Source organism: Pelodiscus sinensis, chromosome 1 (assembly GCF_052426305.1).
Source record: "Pelodiscus sinensis isolate ZL-2025 chromosome 1, ASM5242630v1, whole genome shotgun sequence".
Taxonomy (NCBI): domain Eukaryota; kingdom Metazoa; phylum Chordata; order Testudines; family Trionychidae; genus Pelodiscus; species Pelodiscus sinensis.
The window spans coordinates 69,715,613-69,736,952 of record NC_143052.1 but is presented as its reverse complement, the minus strand read 5'-3'; the positions used below and the strand labels follow the sequence as shown (position 1 = coordinate 69,736,952).

The following is a 21,340-nucleotide window of genomic DNA, read 5'->3' as shown; positions in this document are numbered from 1 at the left end:
CCCACATTAGTCTCTCCTGCACTCCTGCCTCTTGGTGCCTTGCCCTTTCTTCTCCTGACCTGCCCCCTCCTCTCAGCATAAGCCCCTTCCTCTCCCACACCTCCCCCTCACCTACCTTCTGCCTTCCTGTTTGCAGGGCTGGAGTCTGCTGCAATCGGGCCCCAAAAGTCCCCACAGCCCAGGATCCAGAACATGTGCCGGAGCCAGAGCTGGGCCACTCGGCGCTCACAGCCCCGGCCCATCACAACATGGCCAGTCCCACCTCTAGCAAGGCTCTACTCCCCCGTGTCCCGCTCAGCACCACGCCGCGCGTGACCCCGCCCCCTCCGGCTCGCTGCGCATGACCCTGCTCCCGGTGCAGCCCCGTTTCCCCTGATGCTGCCGCCTGGTTTGACAGCTTCCCTTCCCCAGCTGGGGTCACCTTGCCAGAGTCCCTCAGCCCAGTAGGGTCTTCTGGTGGGGACGTAAGTGCTGGCAGCGCCCCTACTGGCTCCAGTGCAGAGCGCACGCATATGCTTCCCACCGTCCCGGGCCGGCAGAGTGGTGCCCCAGAAAGCGTGGTGCCTTATGCGATTGCCTACTCCGCGTATGCCTAAGGACGGCCCTGGTTAGTGAGATAGGGCATCTGCCCCAGACTGGCCCTTTAAGAGTAAAACCCAGCCCTGGGAGAGGGCTGAGAGCAAAGCCCTACAGCTGTGGCAGGAATTAGCCAGTAAGGCCCCTGCTGGGGCTATATAAATAAGGGCTCCAGGAGGAGGAGAAGTTTTGTTCTAATTAGGGAGCAGGATTGATCTAGCTGCTAAGGAAGCTGGGTGATGTGCTGAGACAAGGCAGCATGGGGGAGCCCTGGCCTGACCCTACTCCCTGGCTGCAGAGCCTCAGACAAGGCCTGAGAATTCTAGGGCTGAAGTTAGAGCAGGGCTGCGAGGAGGCAGGCAGAGCTGGGGAAGCTCTGGCTAGGCAAGTTCCCAGGCTGCAGGACCTGAAGCAAGGCCTGAGAGTACCAAGGCTACAGAGGCAGCCAGGGGAGGCAAAGGCAGCAGGTCCACATCCCCTTGCCAGTGATGAGTGGCCACTTCAGACTGCAGTTTTGCCCTGAGACAGGGGCTAGATGAAGACAGGCAGTGGGTCACTGAGGCAAGATGGGTATAGGGAAGTTGGGGGTTCCCAGATGGGGAGGACTCCAAAGTAAGGGCACTGTGGTAGAGCAGTACCTAGAGGTGGAGAATGTAGGTAACCATGGGTGACACACCAGCTGAAATAGGGTGCTCCAGGGCTGAAGGAGTTAATTCCTGGGTGGCCAGCTGGTGGTACCCAGCTGACGAGTGTGCATTTGGTGACAGTTAGCCACCATGGGGCCACCTCATGCTTTACCTGAGCATCTACGGGCATGGTGACTCAATGCTGTCAGTGCTATGGTTCACTGTTCTTGGCCAATAGAAGCAGCAGGAAGCAGTGTGGGATGGGTCATCACTTACTATACTTCCCATTGGACAGGAACAGTGAGCTGTGGCCACTGGGAGCTGCAGGGCTCGGGGCCAGCAGAAGTAAAGGCAAATAAACCATGTGGTGACCTGCTAGTGGCTAATCCTGATAAACCACATAGGACCCATGGGCCAGAGGTTCCCCAACCCTGAATTTTTGACCATCATCTATATTCAGATTCTTACCTTGGATTAAGTGTTGTGGATGGCCTTTTTGTTTGGGTTGTTCTGTTTTGTTTTTGCATTTATCTATTTTCAAGTCACATACTACTTATTAACACAACAGGGCTTATTCTACAAATCCTTGGATAAGATTTTCCTCCACTAATAATAGGAATTGAACAGTCCAAAGCATTCCTGGAATCTTTCAAATGATTATTAGTTACTTATAGATAATTGGAGATAATGCTTCTGTAGAAACCAGATTGCTCCAAAAGTCAATACAATTAATAATGGCCTTAAAACTAGAACAGCAATACAGTACTGGTCACACATGGCTTCATCCCAGGCTGAAGATGTATCCCAGTCTGGGTACCATCCAGAATTATCTATAAATAAAATGAAGAATTATTTTCACGTATAACTGTATTTAAGGTAACAAATTCAAGAAACAGTATCTGACTGTGATACGTACATATGACTTTCTCACGGTCTGGATTTTCTGGCAAGAGGAGAAAAGAACATAACTATAGTTATCAGAAATCATTTTTAATGAAAAATAATTGAAAACTTGCTACAAAATGAGAAGCTCAGGATGGGTGTAATAAAAATATGCCTGCTTCACTTAAAAAAACAAAAAAACCCAACAAGGAGTCCTGTGGCACCTTACAGACTAAGGCCTGGTCTATACTAGATTAGGCAGGGCAGCTTAAGGTACACCATCCAACTATGCAAAATGCATAGCCAGATTTGGCTTACTTTGAGCTGAACCACTGCAGCATCCCCACTATGGGAGGCTGACGGGAACACATGCTTACTCCTCACAGGAGTACCACCAGGCGCTGGCAGGGGCTGCCCTCTGTGTTTGATTTAGGGGTCTACATTAGATTGGAGAAGAGGGACTGGACCCTGAGTCTTCAACCGCCCAGTTGGGTGCCCTAACCCGTGGATTGTAGAGTTGTGTGTTCTCTCTCTGGCCCAAGGCCTATTAAGTATTTATCCACAGCACTACAGTCATAGGGCTAAACATTCTGGCTGTGTCTAGACTGGCAAGTTTTTCCGGAAAATCAGCAGCTTTTCCAGAAAAACTTGCCAGCTGTCTACACTGGCCGCTTTAAGATCGTCAGTGCTTTTCCGGAAATACTATGCTACTCCCATTCGGGCAAAAGTCTTTTTCCGAAAGACTTTTGTGCAAAAGGGCCAGTGTAGACAGCACGGTACTGATTTCCGCAAAAAAGCCCCGATCGCGAAAATGGCGATCGAGGCTTTTTTGCGGAAAAGCGCATCTAGATTGGCCACGGACGCTTTTCCGCAAAAAGTGCTTTTGCGGAAAAGCATCCTGCCAATCTAGACGCGCTTTTCCGAAAATGCTTTTAACGGAAAAGTTTTCCGTTAAAAGCATTTCCGGAAATTCATGCCAGTGTAGACGTAGCCTTTCTGAAAACTGTTAGCTGGGCTGCTTCATGTTCCTTCTGAAATATCAGCATGTTGTTTGGGGTGGGGAGACAGAGAAGCATGTGCTATTGAGTGAATTATAGATTTACAGAAGGTTGAGCCTATCTGTGAGCACAGGCTAGCCAATCACTTCTTTACAGCTTTATTGCACTGGTGGGGCTATTAACCTGGCTCCCTCCTAATGCTCAGAGGCTTGCTAAGTGTCTCTTAGTACATGGGGTGGGAAAAGCTTACTTCTGACTGCCTTTCCTCCTCCACGTGAATCTCTACCATATTTCAATTTTGGGTATAGATTCTCAAAATTAATTGAACAACCATTGTCTTGTGGCAATGGGCCATTGGTATTGTGTCATTTTGATAGGTCTTTCCATAGGACATCATTCAGGTAGGGAGTTTCCTTTTTACTTACCACATAGCTTGTTTTCACACTTCTCACCATTGCATTTGCTGCATGCTACTCCTGTTGTATAAGGTTGTGTTGGAAAATTCCCACTGAAAAGAGGAACAACTTTTGTTCTGATATTGACCTCCATGGGAAGAATTTGAGTATCCTGTGTTCACATTTTGTTGGAATTATTTTATAAGGAGGGAATACTACTGCACACAGATCATGGAAATGGAAGAGAGCAGGAATGACTGAACCCCATGTTTAGGAACTCAATTTAATACTGCCAAATTTCAACTTTCAGGGGCTGAGAACTTTGAATGTATGGTGTACTTAGTTACGCTACAGGGTGGTTGCTCTCTCTTGTGCACACTACACCTTTCAGTATATAACGCTGCCAGCCAGGCAGGCTGGGAATCTGTAAGGGAGCTATTTTATTTCAGTGCATACGCAAATTGTTATAGGTATCTGTTCTCTCTCCCTTTTCCTCTTTATCTATCTTGCTTCTTTTCTAGAGACTGTCTAGGTGAAATTCTAGCCTCTCTGAACTCTGAGGCCAGGATTTCACCCATATTTGTGTGTTATATGTAATCTCAAGTAAACCCTCTTGAGAATATAACACTCAAATTAAGGATTAAGTGAAAATTAAGTAGTCTGTAGCTTTTGTGCTCTCGTGATCACCACTAAATCAAATGGTACATTCATGAAACTAATGCCCAAATGCAGTATAGTTGGGTTCAGTTAGCTCACATGCTAAAGGATAGACTTTTGGTATACCAGAAACACAGCATATTGGAGTTTCAATCTACTATTCAGCAGTGGTAACAGATGCCAATAGGTTTCTGGCTCACATCTGTCTTGATACTGTATTAGAAGGCCAAGCTCCCTGCATTACACTTTATATAAAGTACTAGTTTGACATATTTGCAAGTACAATTGTGTATTGCAGTCAATCTTGGCTACCCGAGTATGTCTGCACTGCAGCTGGGGGCAGAGGAGGGATGATTGCCATCTGTAAACTAACAAGCCTGAAAATTGAGAACAGTGAGGCTACAGCACAGGTTTCAATGTGGGGCTGGACAAGCCTGCCCAAGACCCTGGGTAATTACTCGGGCTGTGAACCTGGAACACTTAGTGCTTACTTGGGTGGCAAGCCCAGGGTGGACTCCTCGTCGCTGCAGCTTTACAGAGGTTAGCACTTGCTCTGGTTAGCTTCAAGCTAACTCAGATATGCCCCATAAGCTGCCACCACACCTCCAACTGCAGTGAATACTTACTCTATGGCTGTGTCTAGACTGGCCAGTTTTTCCAGAAAATCAGCCGCTTTTCTGGAAAAACTTGCCAGCTGTCTACACTGGCCGCTTGAATTTCTGCAAAAGCACTGACTTCCTACTGTAAGAAATCAGTGCTTTTTGCGGAAATACTATGCTGCTCCCATTCAGGCAAAAGTCCCTTTTGCGCAAAAGGGCCAGTGTAGCCAGATGAGATTTGTTTTCCGCAAAAAAGCCCCGATTGCGAAAATGGTGATCGGGTTTTTTTTGCGGAAAAGCGCGTCTAGATTGGCCACGGACACTTTTCCGCAAAAAGTGCTTTTGTGGAAAAGCGTCCGTGCCAATCTAGATGCTCTTTTCCGAAAATGCTTTTAACGGAAAACTTTTCCGTTAAAAGCATTTGCGGAAAATCATGCCAGTCTAGACATAGCCCTTGTGTAGAATGACAGACTTACTTTGGAGAACTCTCCCCTCTCACAAAGAGCCACTGAATAGCTAAAAGGAGTAGAGAAGTTTATGCAGATAAGGGCTCAGTTGAGGGCTAAATCCCGGGGTTTAAATTTAAAAATTAGGGTTGAACTCCTCTCCCCTCAAAAAAACAAACAAACAAAAAAAAAAACCCCTCACATTTCAGTGCATGCTCAGCAGTAATATTGGCTGTGTGGTTTGTCAGTGATATACCAGTCAGCAGGTCAGTTGCTCAAATATTCAGTGCAGTTCTCCTTCCAGCACCTTCCATATTTTGCCTCTTTCTTTGGCCCCATTATTGATTTCACGGTGTAGCCATGTTCCTGGTCAAAAAGAATTGGGCCTAGCTTCCTCTGGAGTATACCAGACAGTAACATAAATCACTCCTCCCCCCACACTACTGCCTTTTAAGATAATTGTAAGGAGGACTTACGCGGGCCCATAGTTGCAAATGAAATGTGCTGCATTAGATCCCTCAAATCCTGTTACTCTGGGGCAGAAGTGAACAGCGCAGCCAACTTTGTAACTTGCCGCCCAAACAATCTGAAAAGAAGTAGACATAAGCTACAGTAAAATACCTGATTTCTCATTCACCAAACCACAGAGAGACAACTGCTACTGTAGTTGTGACACAGAATTGTTGAATTAAGAAGAATGTATCCTAGGGACTCTTTACGTGTACAGAGTGTAGGTCCAGCTAGACATGAGTAATTGGACATAAGTAATGAGGCTGAGGCCTCATTTCTTGGGAGACAGAACTAGGGAGGTAAGTGGATCAGCAGGTTGGAAATAGAATGTCTATACCAGCTAAGAAAATGTGGAACATCCAGAATACCATTTACAGTAGAACCCACAGATGAGGTAAAGGGTATATCCATGTCTACACTATAGACCTCAATTCCCAATGTACTGAAGTCAGTAGTTTTAGGTACATTCATCTAAGAGCACAGTTTGGCTTATAGCGCCTAAAGTTACCCTTATGCAGTGAGAATGAAAGGCTCTCAGCTGGATTCCTGCATCCAAATATCCCAGGATGTGTCTTTCTGTTCAGTAACACTTTCCCACCCTATTTTTAACTTGTTATAACAAGTTTTAGTGAATTTACTGCTCACAAAAAATGCTGGCACAGTACTCCCAGAATCTGAAGTCCTCTTTCTATCTAAAGGCAAAGCTCAACAGCTCAGCCTTCGTGCTCACATGATCTTTGGCCTTTTTTTGATGAGACTGCCAATGGGCAACACCAGCCGTTATCTGCTATGAACTAGACTGATGCCACAAATTCATCTCTCTCTGTATTGTAGAGGGTTGTGTGTCTGAGTCAATTTGTTCAAGATCTTCTCCTAAGTGGTAAGAGCTAAGACCATCCAATTTGATATGCAGCTTCCTCTTATCAAAACTTAAAGCACGGTCAGGGTTTGGTTGTGCCAAGAAAACAGGAAGTGCTGAGAATGGGACTGTTTTCCATAGCATAAAAAGGGAGAGGCACCGAGAGGATGGACACGCTATTGAAAGTGACTACTGAGGCGAGCTATACTGCAGAGTAGCCGTTGGGGGCAACTGTATCACCAAGAGAGTGGCCAGTAGGGCTGGGACTCTGCCATCTTGCCTGCCACCAGACCAGGTAAGTAGCCTCCCTGCCCCATACCCTTTCCTTTCCCCCCACCCCCCACCGCCACCCCCGGCCTTTGGCTACAGCGCTGGAGGTGGGAGGAAACTGAAGGCTCCTGGTGGCCAGAGGGATTTGAAGGGTGACGGAGGGGAGGGGGGAACAGAAGGCCCCTGGCAGTCAAAAGGGCTGGGGGTGGGGAAGACCTTGCCAGCTGGGGGAGGGGGAAAGAAAGCCCCATTCGATGAGACTCCCCCACCCTGAGTGCCTCTTCACCCCACAACCATCACTCTCACACCCCTCCATGGCCCCAACCTCCTTCCCTCCCCCTCACATCCCCAAAGCTGTGTCCCGATTCTTTTGCACACCCCACACCACCAGCCCCCTGCCCTGAAGGATCTGGGCAATGCCGGATAAGTCTTCTAGCTTAACATATAGGACACTGATCAGAAGGCAGTTGTTTTTTTATAAAAGCAAGAGCTGTACATATGTGAGCATATGTACATAGAATAAAGAAACCCTGCAACTGGCACATAATAATGATGCATATTTGCCATTAATATCAGACCAATAAAGTTGCATTGAAAATAAGTTCTGCCTTATACAGCTAATAGCAGTAATAATGATTTTTAGTCATTACCAATCTAAGCTTGATGTTTTTGAATTGCTGACCTAAAACTGAAAGCCCCTGTAGCCAATTTCCAGTCTCATCCTATTTTTAATTTTGAGCAAACTCTTACATAACCCATACTGGAATGACTAGCACTGAAGGTCTGTATCTCATTCCCTGCTAGAAGAGCATCTTTTCGAGGAAACAAAAATTAACTTTAAATTGAAAGGATTAAAACAATCCTATTTATTTCCAGGGTCCTTTCAAAATCAGTGACATCAAAAAAGCATTTATTGGCATAGGAATCTCCCATTATTTCACATGTGCAGAAATAATTCTGTAACAAATGACTCACCTGAGTATAATGGCCACATATTTTGGTGCAAGCACGTGTGCTATAGGTGTAGTCTTTGAACTCATTGAACCAAAGAGCGAGGGCTGCAGTCACAGAAAAAAGTTGAAGAGAGCCAGTCCAGATGTTTTCTCCAACAGAAGTAAAGCGAGGGTGGGTCTTCCCTGGTATCTTGAGATAGATATTATGTTTAAACTGACATGTCTTTGCCCATGCTCTGGCTGTCTTTGCCAAATCTGGGTCCCAGCTCTGCCAAGCATAAAGACAGACACAAACCATTTTCAGTTACATTGTCATAACAGTAACGAAAAGGAATTTCCAGAAGAGGCCCCTCATAGATGTGAAAATTTCATATGTTCTTTGCGTCTATTCATTCCTACCCTCCCAGAGAGTTCCAAGAAGGGGCTCTAGGATTTTCATAGAACTAACTGATAAACCACCCAGAATATCAGTATTTTACAAGTTTAACCAATCATTCAGATAGGTGCATCAACATTCTGTTTTTGCTGGACTCATGGGTTTATAAGTCAAACATTAAATTTGTTTGGAAAACAAATATAAGCATTTAAACTCTTTTCAGTCATCAATGGGATTCATTATAAATTAATTTTCAGGTGCACCATAAGTATTCAGTTTTATGGGCTTAGGATACTCCAATATGTTATGATTTTTTGTACCTTAGAGGTGGCAACTCTAGAGCAAATCCTAACTCTGAATTCTTTACCATGAAAGCAGGGCTGGGCAAAATACGGCTTGAGGACTAGATCCAGCCCACCAATCCACTAGATCGGACCCATGTCTCATAGACTCATAGACTTTAAGGTCAGAAGGGACCATTATGATCATCTAGTCTGACCCCCTGCACAGTGCAGGCCACAAAATCTCACCCAGCCCTCCTAGAATAATCCTCTCACCTATATCTCAGATATTGAAGCCTTCAAAGACTTTGAAGACCCCAAGATGCAGAGAATCCTCTACTCAGAGCAGCTGGCTGCAGGGGGCCTGTGCATATCTGAGTGCTGCTGCAAGCAGGGGGAAGACTTTGTGTGCCATCTCACACGGACACAATCTCACAGCTTCCATTGGCCAGAAACAGGCCAATGGGAGCTAGGGTTGCCAGGTGTCCGGTATCTTCCCGGACAGTCCAGTATTTTCACCTCCTGTCCCGTAAAAAACTTCAGAGAATACCGGACACCTGAAATGTCTGGTATTTTCCCCCGTCCAGGAGGTGAAAATGCTGGGCACCTGGCAAGCCTACAAACACTCAGCGCCCAGCCTTCCCCCTGCCCCCTCCCCGCAGCTTCCTGACCCCATGCTTACCTGGTTCTGCAAGACTACTGGCACAAAATGGCTGCGGACCAAGGGGAAGCAATGCTTCCCCTGGGTCTTCCTGATCAACCTCTCCCCTGTTCCTATCCCTGTACTCACTCTTAAAGGGGACATGCTGTTTTAATGCTGTTTTATTTTAATTTTTTTTTTTTGCTCAACAACTTTGGTCTCCCCCCCTCCCTTTTCGCCCCCTTCAACAGAATTTTTTTTTGGAGGGGGGGGAAGGTTTGGTATTTTTGTTTCAACATCTGGCAACCCTAAAGGGAGCTGCTTTTTTGCAGGGCAGGCAGTGTGTGAGGTACCTCTGCCCCAGGCTTGCTGTGCTCAGAGCAGCACATGGACCTCTCAGACACCTACTCTGAGGGTCTTGTGGGGAATGTGGAAGGCAGAAAGCCTACCTGAGGCTGCTGGGCTGTTGTCTGGGAGCTGCCTAGGTAAGCCCATCCCAGACCCTACATCCCAAACCACTGCTCTGTGTCATAACCCCCTCCTACCCTAGGTCACAGCCCAGAGCCCTGCATCCCCTCCTAAACCCCTGTCCCAGGTCACAACCCCCTCCCAGATCTTTCACCCTCTCCTGCACTCCTCCTCCAGACCAGAATCCTTTCCTGTACCCATACCCCCTCCTGCACCCCAACCCATAACCTCCTTCTTCACCAAATTCTCTCCCAGACCCCACACCCATAAAATGTATAAGATATAATTCTCTCCCAGACCCCCTCAAAATGATTGCCCACCCCTGCATTAAAGTCACCAAGTGCTTAATGCACATGCCCACTGGCAGTGCCCCTTGACTTTCAGGTCAAGTCACATGCATACTAAGAGCCAGATGCTGAGTGGCTTAAACTCTGCTTATAAATTTGTATTCTCACATTTTGTGAGTGAAAATATTTGCTCCAGATCCATATTTCCATAAGCAAACAAGAATTTGTTTATGCAAATCAAACAGTCAAATTGCTATTTATGTAACTTGTACACTCAAATGCCTGTTTACACAAGTGTTGGTTTGATTTTGCTTTTTCTTTGTGCACACAAAGGCTCCTGGGACAAACGTAAAGTTGTATCTCTGAAAATTCAGCTTGGGGACCTTGCACTTGTACCTTATAAAAAAGGGGCCTTCTTATAGTGAAAATTCAGTGATCCAATCAATTTCATCTTTGAACAAGGTGTTTTGTTTTTAGAATATTTTAACCTTATGGAATTTCTCTGTTGCATCACCTCAGTTTCTGTAAATATTACTTCTTTCAGATTAATCATCCAGTACTGACTGATCTGTCAAGGGCTAAATAACCCCTAGAAATGTAAACAAACACAAGGATACTTTATATCTTATAACATTTATTTATCTAAGTACAATACTGGAAATGTGTCAAATGCATTATGTTACAGCAGTATTAAACTGTGATGTCATTTCTAAACATTTGTATAGACAACTGTTTTGTAACCTACTACAAATATATAGTTTTCTTTTTGTAGCTAAGACTGTAAGTGAATTGGGCATAAAATCTACAAAAGCAAGATAGTTTTTCTGCCATTTAGTCACTAACTCAAGCTGAGGTACTTTCCTTTCAGAACGGTGAGCTATAAGGTCCGCTTTTATGAATAAAATCTTTGACTTTAGCTTGGATTTGTCTCACAAAATTTACACAAAAACAATTTGCCTGACAAAATGTTACAGTAAAGTTTGTTTTTTCCTATTCATTAGTTCATCAAGGCCTTTGGTCAATACTTTAGACAAACTGTTTCTTGATATTTCCATAACTTTTAAGGAGTAAATATAACAGATCTTCTCAGGCAAATACTTACAAAAAACTGCTTTCCAGTTGTAGGCTTAATATTATTACAAGTTCAGAATAATGTTCCTGTTTATATTTGTGCAACTCCTATGTGTTATAAAAAAGAGACCCAGTCAGTTGTTGAGAGTAATGAATTTGTTTGAGAGAGTTCTGGGGACCTGTTTCGCAGATTTTTATTCTTTTCTATTCTATTTTTCACTCATACTCCCAACACAATCTGTGTAGTTTTCCTCTGTGTGTGGTTACTCCTAGCTAGAGATGGTTGAGTACTGCAAAAAGAATGTTTGCGAACACTTACTCAAATTTCCAAATGACGGATCTGCTTGACTATATTAAGAACTGGTAGTTGCTATCTGTGTGAATGTATCTTTGTTCACTTAAACAGAGATTCATTCACATGAAAAGATAGCGAGAATGCATAAGGAATGTCTCTTTGTACACATACCACATAGAAAACATTCATTATTTTTCATCAGTTCCACCTCATCACATTTAAAAATTATTCACAAAAAAGCTAGGGGGTAGAAACAAAGTCATTTGAGTCGAATGGTCCACCACAGTAACAGTCAAAGAATAGTCTTACACTGCATCTGGAAGCAAGCTTCCCAGTATTGTTAGATGGATGTGCTGGCTTTGCTCACACTAGCATGACAAAAAATAGCCATGTAGCCAGGGCAGCATGGCCAGTGACTCAGGCTAGCTGCCAGACTCTGTAACTTGGGGTTATGGACAAATGTTCCCTCTAATCTTTTCCATCCATGTGCAGAATAAACTTATGTGCAACATCAATAGAAACAAAAAAAACCTAGCTGGGGGCACTCGGCTAATCAGCTGGGCAGCATTTGAATCTCTCCTGGGTGGGTGCATAGGAGCTCAGGTTACAGGAAACACTGGTTATGGGTAACTAGCCCATGGTGCCACCTAAATTACACCACTATATTTAGCGAACCAGCTGGAGCAGAGCTAGTGCATTTCCACTTACCTGTTCTGGGAAGCATGCTCCCTGGAGACATACCCAAGTGAACAATGAGTAGTCCTGTGGCACCTTAGAAATTAATTTATATATATAGTATATAAAGGAGAATGTTTGTAAGTTTGTTCGCTAATAACTTGGACACTATAAGAGCTACCGCAACCAAACTTTGCATGGGGGTAGCCTTTCATCCAGGAGACGGTTTTAAGGTACTTTTGGACCCAATTGGGCCTAATCTCACATTGTAAAAATAACCCACCATGCTGCAGGGGCCGCCCTGCCCACCCTAGGTCCCATGCCCGCCGCCTGTGGCCCCCAGCACTGTCCGGGACTCACCCCCTCCCACCCATGAGGTTACATAAGCAACCCTCTTCCCACCCCACCCCACCCCACCCCCACGCGCACAACTGTTCAGGCACCCACCCTGCCCGTCATGGCACCTGTAGCCCTGGGCGTAAGCTGGGGTTGCATGTGTAACCTTCCCTCCTGTGTGTAACCTCCCCTCCACTCGGGGTTGCTCCCCACCTGCAACCCCCTTCCCCCCCCGGAGAGGACGCGGACCTATATTTTAATCCCTATAGAAATCAGTGTAACTTTTCTACCATTCAAAAGAGATAATGCACTACTGTTTTTCTAAATTTTGTTCCTCCGGTTTCCCAGGGAACACCAGGTAACTCCCGCTATATATATATACACACACACACACACACACACACACACACATACACACAGGGCTAGATGATTTCAGCAAAAGCTGCTCGCCAGCCCCACACTGCGTATGTGCATGGCCCGCATTGCGCATGAGCGCGCGGCTGGCGAACGGGGCGCCAGGCTGAAATCTACTCGCCACGGGCAAGTAGATACAATACTTTGTTGACCCTGTATATATATATTAATATCATGAGCTTTCATAGGCAAACCCCACTTCTTCAGCTGTAGAGTTAATGAACAGTTGAAAACTGCTAAGTACTTGCAATAAAGGGCCTGATCCAAACCCCACTGCAGTAATTGGCAGTACAGCCTCTTCCCGACTTACGAACTGGTTACAGACCAAGCAATTGGTTGTAACTCAGTTCGTTCATAAGTCGGCCCCCATAGAGTTACACGTGACCACGCTGTTCATAAGCACAGATCACGTTCGTAACTCAGGGTCCACCATTTATGACATCTTCAGTCGTAACTGCAAAACATCGTAAGTTGACTGTTCGCAACTCAGGGACTGGCTGTATTTCCCCTGACTAGAATGACCTTTGGATCAGGCCCAAAGAGTGCCTTTCATAAAAAGTGATAGAGATGCAGCTCTGTTAGTCTGGTCTAGCTAAAACAAAAGACAGAACTATGTAGCACTTTAAAGACTAACAAGATGGTTTAGTAGGTGATGAGCTTTCATGGGCCAGACCCACGAAAGCTCATCACCTACTAAGCCATCTTGTTAGTCTTTAAAGTGCTACATAGTTCTGTCTTTTGTTTTATACAAAGTGATTTTTGAACAGGAGCAAAGGGTTACATTTGTCAGTTAACTTATTTGCAATGAAGAATTTGACACTTCCGCTTCCTGGATAATGCCACTGTAATCTCCCAGTAAGATGAGTCTAGTTAGTTTGAAATTGCCATTTTCTTTAGATGTTGAAGACACCATAAGCACAACCATTAGCCTCTTATATTTTGTTGCTTGCACACAAAGAAAGAGGAAAGCTTCTCATATACTGTACATATATTTGCATTTTTAAAGGCTCTTCTCAAAAAGTTGGAATGTCCCAAGTTCATTCTTTTATGTCTCTTGATAGAGGCTTGAGAGTGATCTGAGGCCTGGTCTATACTATGGAGTTAGAACCACATAAAGCATTGTGATGGACAGGAGGAGTACTATTCAGCACCCAGTGACTAACAGCCTCCAATCAGGGCAAGATGTCCACCTCTGGGGAAAACTCATACCACGAGGCAGAAGAACAAGAGGATGTCACTGTGAGGCCAGGGGGAAGTAACCTTGTGGGGGCAGGAGCAAACGGTGATGGCCAGGCCCCTCCCCCACCACTGTCTTAAGGGTGGGAGAGTACCCTTCAGACAAGCAGACCTCTAACTCTGGGCGAGATGTAGTTCTTCCTAAAGACAGAGGGCAGAGAAGTGGAATTGAAAATGAAGCAGTTAGAAGCACAGGAAAAGCAAAAGCAAGCAGAAATGGAGACTAAGTGGTTAGAAATTAAGCCAGAGAAAGCTAAGAAGCTGGGCACTACAGTTACACCAAGTAACTACCCTGCCCCAATTAATACTCCCCAGTCCAGGAAATACTCAATGTACCGGGTAGGAGATGATGTAAAGGCCTTCTAAGAAAGTTTTGAAAGAGCCTTTGAAAGATGCTATATTGGGTACAGCATCCCCAAAGACCAGTACACGGTGGAGCTGAAATCACAACTGAGTGGACCCCTAACAGAAGTGACAGTTGAAATGCCCAGGGAAAACATCAATGACTATAAACTTTTTAAACAAAAGGTCAGACTTAAGATGGGGCTCACCACTGAATATGCCCATTGCCGCTTCAGAGTCATAAGGTGGAAACTGGGTATCACAGTGCTCCAAATTACCTACAAGATTAAAAGGAACTGGGATGCATGGGTATCAGGAGAAAATGTTAAGCCTATGGAAGAGCTAGCTCTCCTGATGCAAACGGAACAGTTCCTAAGAGGCCCTTCCTATAGTGCTCCAGAGTTACATCTGAGATGGGAAGCCTAGAGACATAACAGATGGGAGAAATAGGAGCCAGGTGGATGGGGGTGACAACAGAAAAACAAAACTGACAGTCAGTTGAGGTAGTATCTTAAGGGGCACCCAGAGATGGCATCCCACTGTTGCCACCCTGTCAGGGTTGTTCCTCACTCTGGCACTTTGAGTGCAGAAGGTGGGGGCCTGCGAGAGACTTTAAAAATACCTTGCCTCTATTAGACTGTTCGGCAGAGATGTTGCTGAGCATGGACACAGTGCATCTTATGTGGTGGCAGATTTTTTCCTGGGTGACTGGAATACATTTGGCCACAGCTCAGATATATCTTGATCTCCCTGACTTGAAGTACAGTAATGAAGATTTCTCCAACAAGAAGATGCAGAAAGCATCATAGTCCAAATAGTACACATCCTAACAAGAACGATAACTAGTCAGGTAGGATGTTTCTCAGCATTTTGAAATAAACGGAAAAAAAAACCCTCAAAGATTTGGCCCTCTGAACAGAACAGCAGGGTCTCTGTTATGTATTTACAACACATTTATCATTGTAGTTTGAGAGTCCCTTGAACTAGGTAAAAGGGAATTATTGCTGCAGTTGACAAATGGCAGTTATCCCCTTAAGGGGATTTTTACTGGAAGGCTGGATCTGTCTGTACCCCAGCATGGGATGGGTAGATACTGTACTTACAACAGTAATAATTAGGTGAATGCAAAGCCTGAATTATCCTGTAACTGACAGCCAGGGACTTCATTCCTGATTAAATTTGTCTTTAGTTTCTTTTGGGACTCTTCTGCCAACCCAGCACCTCCAGCTTTTAGGACCACCAGCAGCTGTGAATAATTTCTTGTTGGATGAAGTCCTGAGAGACAGCATTACAGGCAATTAGTCTTGGCTGTAAGTGCTACAAAATGACTTGACATTGTCCTCTTCCTGTTCAGATTTATAGCACATAACACTGAAGAGAGAGCCAGGTGGGAGGGGAGAAAACCAACTCAAGGGCATATTTAGGGGGTCCATATAAATCACAGACAACTGCTGAGCTGTGACCATTTAAAACAATGATTTTTTTCATTGCATATACCTCAAATGTAAGAATGAGGGTTAAAAAAAGCAATCAGAATCCAGGGGAGATATTGAGCAAGTATGTGTCCAGCTGTGATCACTGGAGTCTTACTGAAGTGGTTCTAAGCTTTGATTTGTTGGGCTTTTGTTGTTGTTTGTTGGTTTAAAACTATGATTCAAGGAGGGCTGGCATAGCTGAGAAGCTTTTGTAACAAGTTACACAAGTAAATCTTTATGAGAACAGTTAACACTGTTGCAATATTCACCTCACTGTATGCAATAATGAGGAGTAATATTGCTGAAGGTCCCCTTACCATGTGAAGCATGTTGCTGGCTGCTGGATTCACCTGGGACCGAAAATGGTTATGAGTCGTCACACACTCCTCAATAAACTGCTTGTCTTTTATATCCGGTAAAGAGCTTGGTTCAAAAGAGTAACAGCAAATGAAGAGATCCAGTATTAGCATCACAGGAAGGGACAGTGTGATTTTCATGATCCTCAAGTCTCTCAGATCATCCAACATTGAAAACAGAATATTTTAGCCATAAAAGGTGCTGCTCTTCGCTCCCCGGATGGTGTTTTGGCCGGAAGGCTTTCAGGCTGAGTTTTATCTTTAAATTACAATTGCTTAATAGGGTTCTGGTAACAGGAAATGAATCAGCCTCAGAAGCCTTCGAACAAAAATAAGGAAATTGTGGTAAATAAATTTTGCACTGAAGCTGTGAAGTTTCTGTTTAGGAGCTAGAGTGTGTGTTTTTAAAATGTGCCTCAAGAAGAATGCTCTGCCTCCTACTCTCTATTCACTTCCTATTTTTGCTCTATTTTACTTCCCTTCACTTAAGACCCTGGTTGGGTCTTGCCTGGAACAGAATTTGGCCATTACTATAGTTTGCAAATCACTTAAAAATTACAACCTCTGAATGAAATGTAACTATTAATGGAAGACTGACTCTGTGAAAGAGGCACAGTGAGAAATTAATTTATCTAAAACATGACACAAGCCAGATGGCTGTCCACATTATTAAAGCATGTTGAGTTACACCATGGACAACTCTGGCAAAAAGCAAACACTAATTATTCTGGCAGTTTGAAGAATATTTTTATTGATCATCTGTTCTCTGCAAAGTACTTGTTTTTGACACTAATGTTAGTTTCTTTCTGTTCTATTGCTAATGGGGTGACCAGAGCACAACAGTAAATATCAGGAGACATTAGAGTGCCATCAGCACTGCCCACAGTCCATCCTCTGCTCTGCCCCAGGTCCTGCCCCCTCCATGCATGTCTCCCCTGCCACTGCATCCCTCCTGACCCACTCCCCACCCTCAGATTCGCTGCTGGCTTGCTGCATCCCTCCTCCAGCTGCAGCTCCACCTCTGCTCTCCCCCGCCAGAGCCCTCTGCCACTTCCCACAGCCCCCTTTGGCTACAGCTGTTTTTCCTGCAAAAAAAAAAAATGCAGAACCCAATTCCCTGCCCCAGCCCTCACTTCCCTGCTCCCTTCTTGTGGCAAGGGTCAGACTTATGAACCCGCAGTTTGCAGCAGGAGCTAGAGCTGGGACTATGAGCTCTCCTAACAGATCCCTAGGTCTGTGTCTCCCTTCCTATGACTTCAGTGAAGGCTGTGAGCCTGTAACTGCTTCTCCTGACCCCCACGAGTCCCCATATTTTACTCTTGTGATCTGGTAACACTAAGTGAGAGTAACTAAGCACTGAAATAATTTACTGAAGGCTGTAGTAGATTCTCCATCACTGCCAATTTTTAAATCAAGATTGGATGTTTTTCTAAAAAAAAAAAAAAAAAAAAAAATCTTCCCTTGGAATTGTTGTGGAGGAGTTCTATGGCCTGTTTTTAAAAGAAGATCAGTGTAGATGGTCACAGTGGATCCTTCTGGCTTTGGAATCTATTTATCTATACACTGTGGCTGCATCTAGACTGGCATGATTTTGCAGAAATACTTTTAACTGAAAAGTTTTTCCATTAAAAGTATTTCCACAAAAGAGCATCTAGATTGGCATGGATGCTTTTGTGCAAAAAGTGCTTTTGCGCAATAGCATCCATGGCCAGTCTAGACAGGATTTTTCTCAAGAAAGCCACGATCACCATTTTAGCCATCGGGCTTTTTTGCGCAAAACTGTTCTTCCCTGTCTACACTGGCCCTCTTGTGCAAGAATACTTGCACAAGAGGGCTTTTTCCCGAGCGGGAGCATGAAAGTATTTGCACAAGAAGCACTGATTTTGTACATTACAAAGTCAGTGTTCTTGCACAAATTCAAGTGGCCAGTATAGACAGCTGACAAGTTTTTGCGCAAAAGCAATTGCTTTTGCAGAAAAACTTGCCAGTCTAGACGCAACCTGTGTATGCCAGAGAAATGAACCTTATAAGCTGCAGTATTCCTTGGGCCAGATCTGGGCTCTTCATCCCTTCAAAATTAAAAGGAGGTGAAATGACCCTCAGTTCCTTTGTCAGTACCAGGTCAGTATGTTAATAGACACAATAGCGGAGGAGAAAAAAGGATGGATTGTGGAAGACTCAGGCTACGGCTACACTACTATTCTTTTGCGGAAGAAGATATGCAAATTGCGCTCGCATTTGCATATCTTCTGATTCCTTTTGCAGAAGAGGTTTTTCCCATTAAAAGGACCTATGTAGACGGGGCCAAATGTCAGGAAAAAACACTTTTTCTCAAGACCCTTTACTCCTCGTAAATCAAGGTTTACAGGGTCTTGTGAAAAAGTTTTTTTTCCTGACATTTGGCCCTGTCTACATGGGGCCTCTTCTGCAAAAAGAATCAGAAGATATGCAAATTGTGCTCATATTTGCATATCTTCTTCTGGAAAAAAAAAAAAGGCATGGAGCCATAGCCTCACAGACAACATGCCCACAACTGCCATTACTGTACAGCTGTGCCCCTCCCACTCGCATGGTAGGAGCACCAATGCCAGCTTTCCACTGAGAGGGGGTTGGAGCCTGGAGAGCCAGATGTGACTCTTGGGGCAGGGAGCAGCTCTGCACACTGCCACTCCCTCTCCCCTCCCTGGCTTGGGGAATGGCAGTGCAGGAAACTGCTCCCATTGGTTGGAATCATGGCTAATGGAAGCAACAAGGGGCAGTGTCTGGCTGGAGGCACAGAGCCAGATAAGGGCCTCCCATTCCCCTCATGCCCAGAACCCGTTCCCCTATTTCCTCCTTCCCTCCACCCGCCTACTCTCAGCTCTCTCCTGCATCCTCCCTCCCACCCAGAACTCACACTCCCACCTCAACCTCTTTTGTCAACTTTCTCTTTCCCGAAAAAAATTCAATGCAGACACAGAAATCACTTCAGCTTTGAGGAGAATGCAGCTCCAGGCACAAAATTCAGGAAACCAATCCCTAGGTGGGATCAAAACCCCAAATGAATCCAAGTTTCACACATTGAAAGCCAATCTAGGCAAGCCCCCTTTAACAATGAAAAGAAGATATACACATTGATTGCTCTCCCAGGTAACAATTACTTACACTAGGCTTGATTGTACTTAATAAAATTACTCATATTTACTAACAGTAGGATTTAAGTGCTTGCAAGTGAAAACAGACAAAACAAAGAAAATTACAAGTTTACATAGCTATTTCTAACACACTAAAGCTTATTGCAAACTTACCCTAAAATTGTTCTTATTTCAACTAAAGCTCCAAGCCAGGGAAGATCTTTTTCTCCCTGGGGGTCTCTGGATATTCCTTGTGTGTGTCATGCCAGGCAAAGACCAAGAGATTGCTAGCTTTCGAGTTTAGATAGACTTCCTTTTTGGGTGGGAATCCTTTGTTTCTCCATTCAGATTCCCCGCCTTCCATGGTTGATTTGGTTACCTGTCTTTCTAGGACCAATTACACCTCAAACTTGAGAGAGAAAACCAGGCTGTTTACAGGTCATTAAGTTGATCACCCAGACATTGAGGTGTGGGAGGATTGCAAATACCCTTGATGGCTTACATTTGCACGTTTAAAACCATACACCATTCCCTACACCATATTTCTAACTTTACATATAATAGTGATACATATACCAAAATAAGAGGCACAGATTCAGCAGACTGAGACATAAAATTGTCCAAAAAGTCTTCAAGTTATGCATATTTGTATCCATAAGATACAAAAGAATGGCTACACTGGGTCAGACCAAAGGTCTATACAGCCCAGTATCTGCTGACAGTGATCAATGCCAGGTGTCCCGGAGGGAGTGAACCAAACAGGTAATGATCAAGAGATCTCTTTTCTGCCATCTATCTCCATCCTCTGACAAACAGAAGCTAGGGACACCATTCCTTACCCATATTGGCTAATAGCTATTAATGGATTTAACCTTCATGAATTTATCTAGTTCTCTTTTAAACCCTGTTATAGTCCTAGCCTTCACAACCTCCTTAGGCAAGGAGTTCCACAGATTGACTACATGCTGTGTGAAGAAGAACTTCCTTTTATTTCTTTTAAACCTACTGCCCATTAATCTTATTTGCTTGCCCCTAGTTCTCATATTATGGGAACAAGTAAATAACTTTTCCCTATTCACTTTCTCCACATCACTCATGATTTTATATACTTCTATCATATCCCCTCTTAGGGTACGTCTAGACTACAGGCTTTTGTCGACAGAAGTTTTGTCGACTATCTGTCGACACTTCTGTCGACAAAGCATCTAGACACATTCAGTTCTGTCGACAAAGCAAGCTGCTTTGTCAACAAAACCCTGTAGTCTAGACACAACCCTATATGCAATAACACCTTCTGTCGACAGAACTCTGTCCACAAAAGGTGTTATGCCTCGTAAAATGAGGTTTACCAGCGTCGACAAAACTGCTGAGTTCTGTCGACGTTATGTCGACAGAACTCAGCGGTAGTGTAGACGCAGGTATAGTTTTGTCAACAAAACTCTGTAGTCTAGACACACCCTCTGTCTCCTCTTTTCATAATTTCATAAAGCAGAGGCAGGAACCTTTTTGGGTCAAGGGCCACTGACTCACAGAAAAATAAGTCAGGAAGCCACACACAAGTAAGAAGCAAAAAAAAGAAAAAAAACCCACTCTGACTGAGAAGAAAGACACTCCCCACATTCCCCTCCCACACCAGAGCCTAAGGAGGCCCAGCCTGATAGATTGTATGTGCTCCAGCACCACAGTGAGGCAGCAGGAGATTGTGGGGCTGGAGCACCAGTGCAGGCTACCCAGTGCTTGGGGGCTGGATCCAGGCAAGCAAAGGGCATCTGGCCCCTGGGACTAAAGTCCCCCATCCCTGTCATAAAGCATGACAGGGAGGGGGGTTGTCTATCACACTTCTGTATTCAGACATTCCGAGCAAAATTAACAGGTGACTTGACTGGGCCTCCAGCTATACATTTTGTTAGTTCTTAGCTAATGACCAGTGTTCTGTCTCAGCTGCAGGGCCGCAGAGCTTCACAGGTGATTAATCAGCCCTGCTCAGTCAGTCAACTCCATGCTCTGAGCCTCTGACTAGGCGGGGCTGATTAATCAGTTGTGAAGATGTGCTGCCCAGCAGCTGAGAGGGAACACTGCTGGCTGTAGACTAGACAAGAGCTGTTATTTGGCCTCTCTGTATCAGACCCATGTTATAAGATAATTTTCATGGGGTGGCTGCTGCAGCTCTGTTGGTTCCAAGCATGTGCTCTATGTCCAGTACC

The 21,340-nt window shown here is 44.6% G+C and overlaps 1 protein-coding gene across 1 annotated transcript; it reads right to left on the bottom strand.

Annotated features, from left to right (window-relative positions):
• Window positions 1-14: 14 nt before the first annotated feature.
• GLIPR1 (GLI pathogenesis related 1) lies at window positions 15-16,289 on the bottom strand. Its single transcript, XM_075932053.2, has 6 exons — window positions 15,985-16,289; window positions 7,794-8,039; window positions 5,656-5,765; window positions 3,508-3,590; window positions 2,119-2,145; window positions 15-2,032 (listed from the first exon to the last, which is right to left on the bottom strand). The coding sequence occupies exons 1-6, from the start codon at window positions 16,192-16,194 to the stop codon at window positions 1,863-1,865; spliced, it is 846 nt and encodes a 281-aa protein (XP_075788168.2). The 5' UTR covers window positions 16,195-16,289; the 3' UTR covers window positions 15-1,862.
• Between the last annotated feature and the right edge of the window lie 5,051 nt (window positions 16,290-21,340).

Bases quoted from the DNA above. Each gene is read 5' to 3' on its own strand.
- GLIPR1 (XM_075932053.2), bottom strand. From the start codon at position 16,194: ATGTTGGATGATCTGAGAGACTTGAGGATCATGAAAATCACACTGTCC. The intron at 8,040-15,984 runs GTAAGGGGACCT...TATGCTTGGCAG, and splicing joins CCAGCAACATGCTTCACATG to AGCTGGGACCCAGATTTGGC. The intron at 2,033-2,118 runs GTACGTATCACA...TTTTATTTATAG, and splicing joins AGACCGTGAGAAAGTCATAT to ATAATTCTGGATGGTACCCA.